Source organism: Sus scrofa, chromosome 1 (genome assembly GCF_000003025.6).
Source record: "Sus scrofa isolate TJ Tabasco breed Duroc chromosome 1, Sscrofa11.1, whole genome shotgun sequence".
NCBI lineage: Eukaryota > Metazoa > Chordata > Mammalia > Artiodactyla > Suidae > Sus > Sus scrofa.
Genome location: NC_010443.5, coordinates 187,580,753 through 187,600,426, shown reverse-complemented (window position 1 = coordinate 187,600,426; position 19,674 = coordinate 187,580,753). Strand labels below are relative to the sequence as shown.

The window sequence follows — 19,674 nt, the reverse complement described above, 5'->3', positions numbered from 1 at the left end:
AACAACAAAAGACAAAAGACAAAAAAAAAAAAAAAAAAGTTTTTCTGCAACTATTGAAATGATCACTTTTTTTTTTCCTTTAGTCTGTTCACATGATGACTCTACATTGATTTTTTTTAATGTTGAACCATCCTTGCCTTCCTGGGAAAAGCTTACTTGGTCATGATTTATATAGTGTTGGATCCAATTTGCTAATATTTTGTAGAGGAATTTTGTGTCTATGATCATGAGGGATGCTGGTTTACAATCTTATTTTTCAATAATGTCTTTGCCTGGTTTTCGTATCAGAGTAATGCTAGGAAAATTTTCCAGTCTTTCCAGCAGTGGCAGTCACTCTCTTCTTCCAGGCCTATACCAGCGAAGAAGTGTATCTCCAGGATCCTGCCTTATCTCCTGATCTTTCTTTTTATAGAGGTCTGTGGAAAAAAGACTCCAAGTGGGAGTATATCAGTAGCTTGTATCAGTAGCTACTATGTTTGACCTTTAGCAATTCATTTTTAAAAAGTTTAGTCAGTGGAATTCCCTAGTGGCTCAGCAGATTAAGGATCTGGCATTGTCACTGCTGTGGCACGGGTTGAGGCTGTGGTATGGTTTCAATCCCTGGCCTGGAACTTCCATATGTTACAGGCATAGCCAGAAAAAAAAAAGTTTAGTCAAATACATCCTATCTGCTTGTATGGTGCCTAATGCCCCTTCCTGTGACTGTGCTCTGGCACAGTGAGACAGTTCTTTAGAAGAATCTGTCTTTCTGTGGACTTTAGGCTACTTAGTTGCTCTGCATCATAAGTCTTCTGATGGGTTCAAGATATATTATGATTTTGTAGTTTATCTGACATTTTATTATAGTTAGGAGAAGTGACACTCTCCATTCCTCCTAGGTGGAAACAGAACACCCAAATTCAGCAACATTTTAAAGTGAATTTCTATTTTATTAATCAATAATAGCATTGATTTGTGAAAGACACATTTATTTGGATTCTACTTGTCACACATTTGCATTCATAGGTTGAGGGCAGATTTATTAGTCTGTGCCCCATCCTCTCCATATCAGAGATCCACACAAATGGTTTTTAAATCAATGTCATACTTTTTGAGGAAAAAAAAAAAAATCAATAAACTTTTAACTGTGATTTTTTTTGGCCATACTCATGACCTGCAGAAGTTTCTGGGCCAGGGACAGAACCTGTACCACAGCAGTAACCAAAGCCAAAGCAATAATATCAGATCTTTAACCTGCTGAGCCATCAGAGAACTCCTCAACTCTGACTTTTAAACTGCTAAAAATCAATTCTGAGAGCTACTCTAGTTAAGCTATATTTCAAATACAAAGGCAAAAATCACCACTTTATTAAAGAATAAAAATGATTTCACTTGCACATATGGTTAGAAATAGTTTCTACATACACATAAGTTTTGAATTTCCTAATTTTCGCATATTTATATAAGTCATAATCACTCACTGTACGTAAGGTAAAAAAGGTACTAAGATGGTTAGGAATTAAACTCAAGACACAATGTAAAAAAAAAAAATCCATCTGTGATTTCCTACAAAAACATAACTTGCTTTTGATAAATTATTGCATTTACATTAATTACTTTTAGCACTTTGATAAATACTTCCCAAGCAACATGTCATCCACAAATAAGAAAACTGAAAAGTGCTGTGATTTTCAAACAACTTTGACAACTAATCTGTCCTAGCATTTAACCATAAAACATATATTCTAACTTTTTCCCATTAATTATAATAGAGCACGTTTGACTTTCTAGTTATTCCTTATTATAAGGGTCTTAAAAATTTTTTTTAATATAATGATTTTTATTTTTTTTCCACCATAGCTGGTTTACAGTGTAGGGCCTTAAAATTTTAAGAGAGAAATGAAAGAAGAAAAATATTTTTTAAAGTGAACTATTTTAATACATCACTTTATAGAATTTAATTGTTCCTCAGTTCATAATAAATAAATGGATTTAAAATTAGTCTCATTTATATATTGAAGAAAGTTATCTTACACAGTAAAAGGGAAAAAATTAAAATGACTCATTAAAACACTTGAAAGTTGCTTTCACTATAAAACTATTAGACATTAATCTTGACATAGATAAGTGGTATCATGTGGTCAAAAATATATGCAATGAATTCAATACCAAAAGAAAGAGTTTTACTCTTAGACTCCAAGGATAACAACTGTCAGAACAATCAATTATTTCATATCAAAATCTGAAAGTAATAATCAAGGGGAGAGGCAGGGAGACAAGGACTACAGATTTCCCAAAAGCATAGTGCTAGAATATATGACCTACCGTATTTTCAGACAACTTTTAATGGATGTCACTGAAACCTCTGCCACTGCTAGTCAATTGCTTGATTTCTTTATATACACTGCAAGTCAACTGCTTGACTTTTCTTCATATACACATATACACTTCATATACACATATACACATTGCATTTCAAAGTGAAATACACCATACTTTTTCCCGAAACAGGCATAATTTGAGGTTCAAACATTCTTATCTGTCAGAAAGATGTACTATTGATTCCCTTGAGATAAGGTGAATTTCCTTCATTATCTTCATGGCCTTTGCCTATAAGAGATAGGACTGAATTTCTTTAAGGTCCTGAAAGTCCTAGAGGATTATTTTGGCACTCTAACTCTACTATTCTCTGAAACATTTGTCAATGTAGCAGAGTTTCAACAGAGAAAAAAATAAAACCTACAAAATTTATGGGAAAAAAATTATAACTGACTGTATGTGCCAAGGCAATCATATTCATTCAAAAAATACTCAGTATAGAGATATGTATCAATTATAGAGTGAAACATTTGGCTTCTATTTAAAATATTCTATTTGTCTTGGTCAAACTGACATAGGTCTGCTCCCCTAACTTCTATATTAGATGTAAAATTTTCCACATATGGAGTTCCCGTCGTGGCGCGGTGGTTAACGAATCCGACTAGGAACCATGAGGTTGCGGGTTCGGTCCCTGGCCTTGCTCAATGGGTTAAGGATCCGGCGTTGCCGTGAGCTGTGGTGTAGGTCACTGACGCGGCTCGGATCCCGCGTTGCTGTGGCTCTGGCATAGGCCGGTGGCTACAGCTCCGATTCAACCCCTAGCCTGGGAACCTCCATATGCCGCGGGAGCAGCCCAAGAAATAGCAACAAAAACAACAACAACAAAACAACAACAAAAAAGACAAAAGACAAAAAAATTTTCCACATATTATCTAAAATACGACCCAAATGAACCTTTCCATAGAAAAGAAAATCATAGACTTAGAGAATGGACTTGTGGTTGCCAAGGCGGGGCGGGGAGGGAGTGGGCTGGACTGGAAATTTGGGGTTAACAGATGCAAACTGTTGCCTTTGGAATGGATAAGCAATGAGATCCTGCTGTATAGCATTGGGAACTATTATCTAGTCAATTAAGATGGAGCATGATGGAGGATAATGTGAGAAAAAGAATGGTATTTGTATGTGTGACTGGGTCACCTTGTTGTATAATAGAAAACTGACAAAACACTAAAGCAGTTATAATGGAAGAAATAAAAATCATTTAAAATAAAAAAAATTAAAATTTTCCACATATTAAATACAATTGTTCCAAATTCTAAGTAAAATTTCCTCTTACTAGCTAACATGTTGATTTCATTTTTATTATTTTTATTGACATTAACTGTTAATTGGATTTTATTTCATGATATTGTTAGTCAACAAAAATTTAATTATTGCCGTCTTGTGGTCAGACATTCATGAGGTGAAACTGAAAACAATGTCTCATTTCATCATATATAGTAGCATTCTCCAAGAAAACAAAATTCATTTATAATTTTAAGAAATTATAATTTTAAAAAATTACATTAAATATACAGTCATTGACAGTGACTATGAATGGTAACTGTACTTAGTAGAAGGACATCAACTCAGTCCTATATTATCATAGGAAGATTCATTTGCTCTTATCTATACACTGTCATGAATAATTTTTAAATATAATGAGAAAAGCTTTACAGGCAACTTTCCATAGGATTCCAAAATACAGTATTAACCCTATTGTACCAATTCATTAGGTTAAAAAAAAAAAAAAAAGGTCAGGAGGGCAAGAGAGGAACAGAAAACAAGAAGAAAAGTAAAAACCTAAATCTCATATAGCATAGTCTTAAGCACTTCCTCATTCAGATCCTCAAACTGCCAAATGCTTAGTTACACATGCAATTATATTGGCATTCAATACAGGAGATAAAAAACACAATTATAAAAGCAAAGAAAAACATTTCATTACTCAAAATAGTCATAATACTTCTACCTGGACTGTAGATAGAAAGTTTTTAAACAGAAGATATATTCATTTCTACTGTCAAATTTCAGAATTTAGGTTATATAAATTTAAATAACTAAGAAGCAAGAAAGCAAAAGAAGCACATGGCTAACAGCCTTGCAGAAACACAAAGACAACACCAAAATGCTGTGATGCTGACTGTAGCATTACTGTTCAACCACACGATTTTGATAATCAGTAAAGTTCACTCATTTAATAACATTTAACATGAGAATCCTTTGGGTTTGGGGTTGTACTTATTGATCAAGTCACCACACAACAGAAACAGTCTATACAAAGCACCTTAACAGCCATAACTACTGCCTTTATCATATTATAATTTAAAATAGACAGCTATGATACAGATTCAGACTTCTATATAGATAAAAATACACTGACATTCAATTATACAAGAACCAAAATGTAAGACTGAGAGAAAAATACTACCTGAGAGTTTTTAAAATTCATTAGATATAGTGTTTATTGGTAAAAATAACAAATAAATACTCAAATATCATGCCAGATTCTTTATCTGAATGGATTAAATGAGGGAAAACAACTTAGAGACAAGAATAAGACTTAAGAGAAGTAAAGAATATATTTGTTCAATATTAGGACAAGTATCAAACTATTACATTTTATAAGAAAACGTCTTGCCTTATAAAATATAAGTATTACATATTTGTTCAATATCACAAGTATCAAACTGATTATACTTTACATAAAAACAAGTCTTTAAAAAAGTAAAAATTCCCATTATATATTTATTCAATATTACAAATATCAAACTATTACAATATTGCAAGAAAACAAATCTTACTTTGTTGTGGCTGAAGTGAAATGTCAGATTTACTTCTTACATGTATTAAACGACTTTGAACAGGCTTGTGTTCAACTTGCTTAACATCTTGATCTTCCTTTTGTTGGTACTAAAGAATTTAAGAAATGAAGTCATAATATTATTTTTAGTTACTTTATAAAGATTTGAGCAATTAAATTGTTTTAGTACATAAAATTTGAATATTATGCATACCCCCTAATTACCAAATGGGCAAAGGAGTATATATTACTAAAGAAAAAATACTGCAAATAAAATTTTTTTTGAAAGATTTGAGTAATATATACAGATTTCAAATAATCAAATCATTTCCATTTTTACTAGAGAATTCAGAGCTACTTATAAATCAACTATTCCAGATATACACATGATGGATTTAGACAGGATAAAAACTTAATTTTAGGCAGTAAGCACTCTCATATAACCATTTTTGCATAAAATGAAAATTTGCATAATGTACTGCAATTTTCAAAGAGCTTTTATATATAGTAACATCATTTAATTCTCACAAGTGTTGAGTAGGTATTGTTATCCTCCTTTGCCATTCAAGAAATGTATACTCTACCACAAGCCCCATCATCTCTTCCTCACCCATACTTTAACCATATTTGAAATTCACAGTAGTCACAAATTCCTTCACAATCATACATTACAAATTATGAGGACTTTAGCCATTGTCTTTCTTCCCTTTCCTGTTTTGTGAGTCTAATTATGAATGAGTCTCTGATAACAGTTATCATATTTGCTTTAAAAGGAACTTAAAATGGTACCTCTGAACTCTTATCAACAGATACTCAGGGAAGAATCTGAAACCCACTCCACATAGACTCAGGTGTAACCAGTTCCGGCAGGTCCCTATTTATCTACAGATAACAATAAGCAGCTTTAGACTGCAATAGTAACAACTAGCCTTAACTCTGGTCTTCTAAGTTTATAGCCATTAGTCACATAGGTTTCTGCCCTGAAGGAAATATTATTCGGTGTTTATTTCTAAGATAGGTATTATGACCATCTTGGGCTGCTTCAACTTAGAACCTTTCTATAGGTTCCCTTGCTTAATGACAGGGATTAAGAGCTGTTTTATGTTATGAAGCTAAACTGCCTGTATTCAAATCTGGCTAAGACATTATCTAGCTTTGACCTGGGGTAGGTTACATAACCCCCCAATACCTCAATTTCCTCATTCATAAAATGGAAACAGTAGCTACTTCAATTAAGTTGTTTTAAGGAGTAAATGAGTTAAATATGTAATAAACTTAGAACAGCATCTGGCAGAGTAAGCACTATAAACAGTTTGTGCTATTGCTATTATTAACCATATTTCCTTGTTAACAAAGGAATTTTTTTTCCCCCTTTGGTCTTTTTAGGGCTGCACCCGCAGTACATGGAAGTTCCCAGGCTAGGGGTCGAATCGGAGCTACAGCTGCAGGCCTACACCACAGCCACAGAAACTCGGGATCTCAGCCGTGTCTGCAACCTAACCACAGTTCACAGCAGTGCCAGATCCTTAACCCACTGATAGAAGCCAGAGATCAAACCTGTGTCCTCATGGATATTAGTCAGGTTTCTTACTGCTGAGCCACAATGGGAACTCCCAACAAAGGAATTTTTTCTGAAGCTGTTCTTCTGGTAACACTTTGCAGTTTTGCTTTAAAACAGGCCAATATTAAAGGAGAGTAATCTTTCTTATTTATTTTAGGGTCACAGGTGCAACATATGGAAGTTCCCAGGCTAGGGGTTGAATCAGCACCGCAGCTGCTGGCCTACACCACAGCCACAGCAACGCACCAGCTCCGAGCTGCACCTGGGACCCATACCTCAGCTCATGGCATGCCAGAGCCTTAACCCACTGAGAGGACTGGGGATCGAACACGCATCCTTATGTATGATACCATCTGGGTTCATTTTCACTGAGCCACTATGGGAACACCTCTTTTACTCTTTAAGTATCTTAAATGATATATAATTGACAGACAACAATGTACATATATTTAAAGTGTATTATTTGCTAAGTTTTGACATACATATATGTTCATGAAGCAATCATCAAAATCAAGACAATCTCAAAGGTTTTCTCATAACCTTTTCTTAATCCCTCCTATAATTACAGTTTGCATTTTCTAGAATTTTATATAAGTGAAATCATGAAGTATGCACTCTTTTTAGGGGAGGGGGGGAGGGAGGTCTGGCTTTTTTCCCTCCACATAACTTTTGTGAGAATCATCCATTTTATTATATGTATCAGTAGTCCATGGCTTTTGACTGCTAAGGAGTATTCCATTTTATAGACATGCCTCAAGTTGTACATCCAACAACTGACAGACATTTATGTTGTTTCCAGTTTGGGGCTACAACAAATAAAGCTGCTATGAACATTCATGTGCAAGTCTTTGCATAGACATATGTTTTAGTTTTTCTTGGGTAAATAAATAACTAGGAGTGAAATGTCTGGGTCAAATGGTAGGTACATACTTTTTTAAGAAACTGCCAGACTGCTTTCCAAAGTGGCTGAAATCATCTTACATTTCCAACCAGCAGGATATGAGACTTTAAGTGCTCCGTACCCTTGCCAAAACTAAGTCTTTTTAATTTTAGATGTTTTAATGGGTATGTAGTATTGCCTTGTGGTTTTAATTGGCATTTTCCTAATGATACTGATGCTGAAAACCTTTTCACATGCTTATTTACCATTAGTATATCTTCCTTGGGTAAGGCATCTGTCCAAAGATTTTATCCATTTTTAATCGGGTTGTTTTCTTAATACTGAATTCTGCGAGTTCCTTATATATTCTGGATATAAGCCTTTTAACAGATAAGTGATTTGCCATTATCTTCTCCCAATCTACAACTTGTCTTTTCTTCCTTTTAATAGTGTCTTGAAGAGTAGAAGTTATTTTTGATAAGACCAGTTTATTAATTTTTTCTTTCATGGATTGTGCTAGTAGTATCATTTTTCCCTATCCCAAGGTCACAAACAATTTTTCTTTTATTACAGAAGTTATGAACAGATATTTATTCATTACTGGTTTTTCCCTGATCTTTCCTTGGTCACAGGTTATCAATACTGAACCCTACCTAATGGTGTGTTCCATAAACAGTCTTCATTTTATATTTTTTTTGGCTTTCATCCTCAACACTATGCAGTGCTACACCATACTATACCATGACTATTTATTGAATGAAGTAAGCCACAGTGAGAAATGTACTGCTATTACACAGATAAAAAACTGTAATTAATAACATGAGCATTTTTTTTTAACATCTTGGTGAGTAATTAACCTATTTTTTCAGTACACAAGCTTGCACAGGCCATTGGCTTAACTCAGGATAAAATATCTTATGATTAAAAAAAAAAAGGAGTTCCCATCATGGCACAGCAGAAACAAATCCAACTAGGAACCGTGAGGTTGCAAGTTTGATCCCTGGCCTCGCTCAGTGGGTTAAGGATCTGGTGTTGCTGTGAGCTGTGGTGTAGGTCACAGATGCAGCTCGGATCCCACATTGCTGTGGCTGTGGTGCAAGCCAGCGACTAAAGCTCCAATTAGACCCCTAGCCTGGGAACCTCCATATGCCGTGGGTTTGGCCCTAGAAAAGACAAAAAAAAAAAAAAAAAAGATTTACAGCCAGACTTGACTAGCAAAAAAAGGAGGCATGATTTGAGGCTGACTCTAAAGACTGTGATCTTGACAGTGAACTATGCTAAGGCAATACTGTTACCATTCTGATTTAGGTAAAGGACAAGTGCTATTAACTGGGTACCTGAGGAAAATCTGTAGCTGCTACTGATAATTTAACATCATTTTCTTGTGCTGTCAGTAGCGTTTTGGGAAGAGCAACATGAGGATGTGGCTGTAACTCCAATTCTTCCAAACTCATTGGACCATGACTAGCACAAGAATCTTCATAAACACCACCTGTTATCAAATATGTAACAAAAAGTTAAAATAATTTCTTAGAAAAAGAAAAATTGACTAAAATTAATATTTCTCACCTGCAGAATTAGAAGTACTTAAACAGAAAACACTGTCACCAAGGCTTCATTGCAATTAAAACCAAAAGCTCAAAGAGACTGTAAAAAGTACTTTTGTTCAAATAAATCTGTGGACTACTCCTAAGGTTGCAATCAACGAGTTGTTCCTACAGTTCACACCCAACACCCACGCCTACACACCAACTCCTAATATTCCAGTTTACCTTTTCAATCAATAAAAGTCAAGAGAATACTTTCTGTTTATAAGGTAATCTTAAAGCAAGGGGAAATCTCCTGATTAGAGAATGTTGGTATTGTTTAGCACATTCTGTAGACATTTTTCTTCGAACGATCAAGCGCCACTTTTCCTCATTCAAATGACATTTCAATTAAATCAATAAAAAGAAGACAATAAGCAGAGATAAATATTTAATAATAATATCACTGCACATTTATATTGTGCTTTGTACTCCAGGCACTTGTACATAATTTAGCTCATTAATCTGAATCTCACAATCATTCTGTAAGGTAGGATGATCAGACAGCTTTATTAAAAACTGTCTTTCCCTGACAAAGCTAAGGCTCAGGGAAGTTAACTGTCCAAAAATTAGAGTACCGGGTAAGCAAAGGAGTTAAAATACTCATCTTTCAACACCTAGTCAATGTTCCTTTTTTCACGTTTTTGCTAAATTATTTCTAAGAAAATTCTGTTTTTCCTAATTAATGGTCCCCTTGTAAATACAGCACAGTATAGTCTACTTCGTTTTAATCAAAAGAAATAGACCTGAAGCATTATACATAAACAAAATTGTTTTAAATGAAATGATATTCTAAAGACCCCACAGATGTTTTCCAATTATAGGTAATCTGTTGACAATTTCTTAGATATAGCAAATAATCACCCTCTGATTTTTTTATGTTAATCTATGTTTTAGGTAGATTTTGCGTAATACAGAATACATACGTTGACTTTAAGTTTTATCTTTGCAGTATTTGATCTGTACAAAACAATTCCTCAAAATTATTACGTTTCACCCTCATTTAATTATCTAGCATAATATAAGATTAATTTAAATAATAGTAATAATATCCATAGAGCAACTATTGTTCCAAGCCTTACATTAGCCTCTTTATACTCTGATATGGCTATTCCTATGTCATTTTTCCAACATTTTCTTAAGACTGGCAAATGAATTAAGATAAAAGAATTCACATATATAATGTTGAAAGGGAAGAGATTAAAAACTTTTCTGGCTGATTATAGAAAACCCAAGAGTCACTAGAGTGAGGGAAAAGAATTTTACTAGAATAAGAGAACTTGGTTATAAGATTAGATAGCAGAAAAATATATAAAAATCATTGTCTTTTCTCTATATTATGCAATATGCACCTAGAAATGGAAAAATAATCTTTTATTATAGTGACCAGAACAATAAAATTATTAAGACAAAAATGGCAAAAAGACAAAAAAAATAAAAATAAAAAAATAAAATTATTAAGAAAGGTATAGAATTCTAGAGTTCCCATTATGGTGCAGTGGAAATGAATCTGACTAGGAACCACTGGACTCGCTCAGTGGGTTAAGGATCCAGCGTTGCCATGAGCTGTGGTGTAGGTTATATTTAGAATAAAAAATACGGAAAAAAAATTCCTACCTCAATGAAAATTTATTTATTTATTTATTGTCTTTTTCCAGGGCCACACCCTCGGCATACGGAGGTTCCCAGGCTAGGGGTCTAATTGGAGCTGCTGCTGCCAGCCTACGTCAGAACCACAGCAACACCAGATCCAAGCCGCGTCTGCGACTTACACCACAGCAGCGACTTATACCACAGCTCATGGCAACACCAGATCCTTAACCCACTGAGAGAGGCCAGGGATCAAACCCACAACCTCACAGTTCCTAGTCAGATTCATTTCTGCTGAGCCACAACGGGAACTCCTCTTTCTGTATTTTAGATATTTTCTGTCATCTGTATTGCAAATTTCTTTTTCCAAATTTGTACTTCGTACATTGGCATTATTTATATTCTTTCCATATAATTTTTAAAAATTTTTATATAGTTATTTACATCTTTTATAAATAACTCCTGTGTTTTCATCGCATGGTTAGGTTTCTCCAGCACAAGTTTGTACCTGTAGTCTCCTGAATTCTTTTTACGAGTTCATATTTAGTATAAATTTGTACTAAATTGGAGCTACAGCTCCAATTCGACCCCTAGCCTGGGAATCTCCATATGCTGTAGGTGCAGCCCTAAAAAAAAAAAAAAAAAAAAAAAAAAAAAAGCAAAAAATAAAATAAAGTAAAATAAAATGCAGAACGAGCTCTTACAAAGTAACTTCCGTAGGTAACTCACAGAAGAGCAAATTCAAATATCCAACAAGCTTACAAGTAGTCAGACATTTCTGCTCTAGCACTGTTTACAATGGGGGGGGGAATGAAAATAAAGTAAATACCCATCAATAGAGCAACAACTGATAAATTATTGGTAATCCACATTAAAAGGTCTTATACAGTCAATATAAAGAATGAATTTAAGGAATACTATTTGACCTGGAGTAATTTCCACAGGGTTTACCAGATGAAAAAAAAAAAAAAAAAAAAACCACAGGCAAGTGTGCATGGATATGATCCCAACTTGCAAAATCACAACAAATACACACACATCATGTGTACCAATTATGTTACTGTATGTATGCATGCATATAATTATATGCATAAGTGAAAAAACCAAGAAGGTTACATATCAGAATCTTAACATAAGTTACCTGAGGTAAGGCATAAAATGGGATAGGAGAAAATGTGAGGAGGAGGGGTAGATGGAGAGCATCCCCAAAAAAGAACCCATAATTTAAAGTAATTCATAATACAATCACATTTTATTTTTACGTAAAAGAAAAAAATTTAAAAGACACAAGGTGATTGTGATAAAAGAAGAAAAAAAATTAAACGTAGAAACAAAGGAAGTATATAATCAAACAGCTCCCCAAACCATTAAAAGTGCCTAATAGGTTTCAGCTCATACTACACCCTATCATTTAACGTGTATTTACCAACCATGCTACATACTCTGCTGGATGACAGGGATATGACAGTGAACAAGATACAGTCTCCACTCTCAAGTGAGATTACAAACCAGTATGATCAGGGCAACATCAGGCAGGAGACAGTACAGGAATACACAGAGAGAGTGTATCTGACGGCATCTAACCTAATGCTAAGGGGTCAGGAGAAGATTCCATGACAGCAATCAAACAACATTTCAATTTGCTGTGTAACTTCTAAAAGGTACATTCATTGAGTATAATGTACATTAGTGAGCCCTCTGTTTAAGAGGGATGCTTAAAGTATTATTCCATTCAAGTCAAATTTAATGCTTGAAATATGAAATCCCTAATTTTACTTTTCTAGAATCTTATTGCTATGAAAAAGCAATCATAGTAGACTTTCAGAGAAGATTAAGTCCCCATGAATGGCCGGTGCCAGCAGCAGCTTTGGTTCTTTAAAGTCCAATAAATTATTCCATTTGGATGAAACCCAAAGGTACCTCAAATTCCACATGGATAAAACCCCACTCATTCTTATTTCCTCCTAATTCTGTCTTTCCTCCACATTCCCTCTCTCTCTCAGTGAATGCAAATACCGTCCATCTAATCATTCTAGCCAGAAACCTGGAGATTTCTTAGACCTTCTCTTCTTTTGCACCTCTTATATTGAAACTAAGTCTTGCCCATTCTCCTTAAATGTCTCTCAAATCTCCCTTTTTATATATTCTCACTAGTGAATAATGTCTCACCAGGTTTGCTTTAATAACTATATAAAAGCTGGAGGCTCCTTGCTCCCAGTCTTAATCCTTTCAATCTGTCCATCACAGTGCACCTCACATGAGCTTGCCAAATAAAAAGTAAACATGATCATATGGCTCATTTATGCAAAAATTTTTTTTCTTTTTTTTAGGGCTGCACCCTCGGCATATGGAGGTTCCCAGGCTAGGGGTTGAATAGGAACTACAGTTGCTGGCCTACACCACAGCCACAGCAACGCAAGATCTGATCCACATCTGCAACCTACACCACAGCTCATGGCAACACCAGATCCTTAACCCACTGAGCAAGGCCAGGGATCAAACCTGCATCCTCATGGACACTAGTAGGGTTCGTTAACCACTGAGCCACAACAGGAACTCCAATTTATATGTAATCCTTAAGGGAATCTGTGAATATCACAAAACATTCAGAATTTAGAGAAACTCGAGACTGAATTTTCCAAGGGAATAAATACAAAATAAGATTGGAATTCTTTTCTATTTTGCACACAAATGGACCTCTGCTGTCTTCCAGTAAATCCAAAAACAGCTTGGTATTATCATCCATATTCACATGGTTTCTGCTTACTCTCCCAATCTCATTGCATCCCAAGATCTAATTCACTGATAAAGTACTTACATGTCCCTGCTTAAGTATCACTGTCTGGCCATCCCCTTGTCTCACTGCATATTCTGCCTGGAAGGTTTCTCCTACACTTACTACAGGGTCATCATCTTTTTTTGTCTTTCTTTTTTTTTTTTTTTTTGTCTTTTTGCCTTTTCTAGGGCCACACCCGCAGCATTTAGAGGGTCCTAGGCTAGCGGTCTATTCAGAGCTGTAGCCACCAGCCTATGCCAGAGCCACAGCAACTTGGGATCTGAGCTGCATCTGTGACCCTACACCACAGCTCATGGCAATGCTGGCTCCTTAACCCACTGAGTGAGGCCAGGGATTGAACCCACAACCTCATGGTTCCTAGTCAGATTTGTTAGACACTGAGCCACGACAGGAACTCCACCATCATCTATTCATCATTGAGAATTCATTTCAAGTAAGCTCCCCACATATGAAGTCTTTCTTGACTGCCCTCCCCAGATACACTTGACCTGTACTCCCACCCTACATGGACTTCCTCACAATAACTGTAATAATTTACCACATGTTTTTGCCTTGTCATTTACTACCTCTACTAGAGAAAAAAACTCATTATGGATAGGGCCTTACCAGGTTTTATATTCCTTTTACCTAGAATGAACTTAGAGCAGAAATAAGCACTCAAAAAAATCTTTTCTGAATAGGTAAATGAACAAAATGGAACATGCATATCACACTTCATCATTTGGCTAATTCCTCTGAGATTCAGTTTCACATTGGCTCGTGTGGGAAACCTTCTCTGAGCCGTCATGTGTGGGCTATTTTTCCTCCGTGCTCCTACAGCAGTCTGCGCTGTTGCACTAATCACACAATATTATAATTGTTATCTTATTTCTCCTACACAAATCTGTAAACTCCCTTGAGGGCAGATGTCTACCATCTCTTATCTCAGGACTCTGATACAGTACTAATATGGCAGCAGGTACACATGAGGTATTCAATGTAAGTTTGCTAAGAAAATGAAGAGTTCTAATTGGTAGTTAAGTCCCAGGGTCCTCACAGTTTGTTCAAAATTCCAGTTTACATTTTAGGATTCTCAAGACAATTCTTCAAAGCCTATTTAGCATCTTTTTGTTACTCAATCCAACTTGAGAGCCTCAGAATTAGAAACAGTGGTAGGGGGCTATAGGTTGCCAAGTAGGACACTTTCTGCAAGTGAGCAGGGATACAGACAGGCAACATAATAAGATGGGAGCCTTTGTAAACGAAGTTATTAAAAATCAACAGGAAAGGCCTGAGATTAGCCAATAGCAAAAGTAATGATACATGGATTTCATTCTTCGACAGTAACCATAACGTAACAGGATATTTAAAACAAGAGGAACAAGCTAGTTCACTCTAGCACCGTCCTTTTAGGCAACTGTGCATAGTCTCTGGTTCTATTAAATACATTTGAAAAGATATTTTTACATACGCCAAGCATTACTAAAAAGAGTAACAGTCGTCATGTATCAAGCTAAGTGCTAACTATTTTACATGCATTGTCACCTACTAACTACTTTACATGGATTGTTATCCCTAATAACCTTATGAAGTAGATGTTTTTGTGGTAACAAACCTCTACAATGACCCCTAATACATGAGTCCTGGCAGTCGCACCTTTCTGTAATCCCCTATTATATTATTCCAGGATAGGTCTGTGTTATCAACAGAATGTGGCAGAAGAAATGACATGTCACATCTAAAATTAGGTTATGAAAGACACTGTGGTTTCCATCTTGGTTGCTCACTTTCTCTCAGGTCATCCACTCTGGGAATAGTCAGCTTTCGTGTCATGAGCAGCTGTATAGGAAGGTTCATGTAGTAAGGAACTGAGGCATCTTGCCATCAACCATGTGAGTGAGCCTGGAAAGCAGCTCCTCCAACCCTAGTTAAAGCTTTCAGATGACCAAAGCCTCACCAACAGCTTGACTACACCCTCAAGAGATCCTGAGAACCATGCAGATACGCCACTCCTAGATTCACGACTTTGCAAAACTATGTGAGACAATAAATGTTTGCTATCTTCAGCTGTTAAATTTTGCGGTAAACCTATTAAAATAATAATAATTTTAAAAATTGGGAGGTAATTTGCTACAGAGCAAAAGATAACTAATACACAAATATCATCCCCACTTCATAGATGAATTAACTTGGGCTCAAAAAGATTAAATTATTTGCCCAAATATACAGAGCTGGAAGTGATTCCTGAAACTCCAAAAGCTCAAACTCCTAGACATTCTCTTATACTGACTCATCTATATACTCAATCTTATGCCACATTACTTATTGTTTTTTCTAATTGAACAAAATAAATATCTACAATTTACCTACAACTAAAAATGCACTATACCCATAGGTAATCTGCTAGGTGCTACCAGGGTATAAGGGGGAGCTGAACAGGATGTATCCTCACGGATTTCACTTCTAACAAGTAAGTACCTCCTTGTTCCCAAGTACCAAGCAGCTCTCAAGTGATCTGCAAGAGCCATCTAGTGTCAATTCTATGTAATTGCAGTCTGCACAGTTGACAAAGAAACAAAAGTCACATTTTATGCCACTTTGAATCATAATTTAAAAGAATGTAAAAAATTTAATACTCTTATGCACATAAAATGAGAACAAATTCAAATATTACTTTACATTTATTGCTATAGAAAACTCAGTCTTGAATTTCTCTCAGTTCTGAATGATACAAGGTGTTTGCTCAATATAAAACTGACATGAGGATGTGGCACAGTGGGTTAAGAATCCTACTGCAGGAGTTCCCGTCATGGCGCAGTGGTTAACAAATCCGACTAGGAACCATGAGGTTGCGGGTTCGGTCCCTGTCCTTGCTCAGTGGGTTAACGATCCGGCGCTGCCGTGAGCTGTGGTGTAGGTTGCAGACGCGGCTCAGATCCTGCGTTGCTGTGGCTCTGGCGTAGGCCAGTGGCTACAGCTCCAATTCGACCCCTAGCCTGGGAACCTCCATATGCTGCAAGAGCGGCCCAAAGAAATAGCAAAAAGACCCAAAAAAAAGAATCCTACTGCAGCAGCTCAGGTCACAGCTACAGTTTGGATTCAGTCCTCAGCCCAGGAACTTCCATTTGCCGCAGACGCAGCCATGGGGGGAAAAAAAACTAGCACTGAATACTCTACACCAATGCTTTTCTAAAATTCAGGCATCCCCTTTTCTGGTTTCTGGGAAATCTGCATATCTCCAGAAGTTCTTTCATTTAAGAGAATGCAGTCATAAGCATGAGGGGGAAAATAAATAAATGAGAATATTGTTGATTTTCCTTAATTTGAAGATTCTTTTTTTGCAAATTCACCTCCTTGAGGAAATTTATTTTTAACCTCAAAATACTCCCAGCACGTTCAGTCACTTGTAGACATGTGCAGAGCAATGAAAACCCGAATCACGCTACACACACTTCAGCAAGTGAGGCTGAACACAGTGCTACTCTGCTTTCTTATCAGTTCTTATACTGTGAACAAATGTTCTTTTTTGCTGTCTATTTAGTGACATATTTTTCACATTTTTGTATATTTTGTTGGTGGTTTTACTGTTTAAAATGGCCCCCAAACGTCTTTCTAGTAACCCTAAGTGCAAGAAGGCTGTGATGGGCCTTACAGAAAAAATACATGTATTAGATAAGCTTCCTGCAGGAATGAGTTACAGTGCTATTGGCTGTGAGTTCAATATTAATGAATCACTAATATATATTAAATAAGTGTATTTAAGTAGAAACATACATAAAATAAGGCTATGTACTGATCACCTGTCAAAAATGTATTTAACAGTATGGAACATGATAGAGGATAATAGTTGAGGAAAAGAATGTATATATGTGTGTGTGTGTACATACAGATAGACTGGGTCACTCTGCTGTACAGCAGAAACTGACAGAACATTGTAAATCAACTATAATAAAAAAAACTTAAAAAATAAAAATAAATTTAAAAAAAATGTATACAACATCGGAGGCTCATAGTAACCTAACCCTATTATTTCCCCTAGAAGAAGGGGTTCAGCATTTGCTAATTTAGTGTTTCTGCTGACTCTACAGGACATGTATACTGCATATACTAAGAATCAACTACATAAGATAAAATTGATGTTCTCTATTCTACTCTTATTGCCAAAGTGTTACAGGAGAAAGTTTACTTAATAAAGTTTCAAAGTAGTCCAGAGTGCATGGACACTGAGTCAGAAATTCGTACAGGGTGAACTTCTACAATGTTGCCTTATTTAAACTTGTTCTACATAAGATCTATTATATCATAGTTTTGATGTGCTAGTTATATTTTTCTATCATATATTAAAACAAATACATCACTCTTAAAAATTTCTAAGTAGACATAACGCACATTACCAAAATTATCTCATGCACCACCCAGTGATTCATGTGCCAACACTATTACATCACATTTGGGGAAATACTGCTATATAAATCATTGAAAAAGGTATTACACTCCTTTTAATAAGGAAATTAGGCAAGTCCCTACCTGAAAATAGTTACACTTTTTTTTTTTTTTTTTTTTTTTTTTTTTGCTTTTTAGGGCCACACCCAAGTCATATGGAAGTTCCCAGGCTAAGGGTCAAATCGGGGCTATAGCCACCAGCCTACGCCATAACCACAGCAATTCGGGATCCGAGCCACATCTGCAACCTACACCACAGCTCACGGCAGAGATCAAACCTGCATCCTCATGGTTACTAGTCAGATTCATTTCCTCTGCACCACAATGGGAACTCCTAGTTATGCTTTTCTTAATTCAGATTAGGAACACTACCGTAAGAGTATAACAACACAAAACAATAAAGAATTCAGTGTGGAAACAGTACAAAGAAAGTGTGATGGGATTCAAAGTGAATATTCTGACATCAAGAAGCAGTATTTTGGTGTATACCTGTAACTGTGTCACACTGTTGAGATAATGGCTTAGGAGCACATTTTTGATCTGAAGACTCTGTGTTAGCCACAGGCTCCTGCGTATAGGCAGAATGTCCCAGTAAGATGTTCTCTGCTGTCAGACTGGGCCTTTGTCCTCCACTAAGTTCATCAACACTGTTTTCTAAGTTCTGCAAGAAGTAGAAACCATTGTCACAAATATTACATTAAAATGAGTCAGAGCAAGAAATATTTGTCAAATATATTGTGATGCAGACCACTCGATTGCTTGAAAGGGATTTCAGAAAGTGCTTATTACGCCACATACATACTACAGGACAGTGAGTTTAAGATGTCTAAGTGGGGAGTTCCTGCTGTGGCTCAGTGGGTTAAGGATCCGGCGTTGCCCTGAGCTGTGGTGTAGGTCACAGATGCACACGCATTGCTATGGCTGTGGTATAGGCCAGCAACTGTAGCTCTCAATCGATTCAACCCCTGGCCTGGGAACCTCCATATGCCGTGGGTGCGGCCCTAAAAAGCAAAACAAACAAACAAAGAAAAAATATGTCTAAGTGATCAGCTTTGTTTTTATTTATTTTGTCTTTTCCGGGCAGCGCCCACAGCATAAGGTTCCCAGGCCAGGGGTGAAGTCAGAGCTGTAGTTGCTGGCCTACACCACAGCCACGGCAATGCCAGATCCGAGCCACACCTGCGACCTACACCACAGCTCAAGGCAATACCGGATCCTTAAACCACTGAGAAAGGCCAGGGATTGAACCCACGTCCTTGCAGATACTAGTTGGGTTCGTTAACCAGTGCGGCACAACGGAACGCCAATAAGCTCTGTTTTTAACTCCTTATTTCTCATGAAGTTAAATACCCATTATCTGTTTTTTTTCAACCTCCAAATTAGACAGCAATAATACACATCAGAAAAATTTTATTATTTAAAACACCACATGCTGTCACACATTATACACTGTTCAAACAACTTAAAATCAGAAGAATAGAAAATTCACTCCTTGTTCTTCATGAATGCAAACTGGCTAAAAGTATTAGTGTGAATTTTATAATAAATAACTTATTGAAAATGCTGGAGTTCTCATTGTGACTCAGCGGGTTAAGAACCCAACACAGTATCCATGAGGATGAGGGTTCAATCCCTGGCCTCGCTCAGTGGCTTATGGACCCGGCGCTGCCACAAGCTATAGCGTAAGCCTCAGCTACA

At 36.2% G+C, this 19,674-nt stretch overlaps 1 protein-coding gene across 1 annotated transcript in view; it reads right to left on the bottom strand.

Annotated features, from left to right (window-relative positions):
* Positions 1–19,674, bottom strand: part of KIAA0586 (KIAA0586 ortholog) — a 137,799-nt gene that overhangs the window by 42,066 nt on the left and 76,059 nt on the right. The window contains 3 exon segments of the mRNA XM_021102647.1: positions 5,142–5,250; positions 8,919–9,073; positions 18,466–18,637. Coding sequence (XP_020958306.1) covers positions 5,142–5,250; positions 8,919–9,073; positions 18,466–18,637 — 436 coding nt within the window.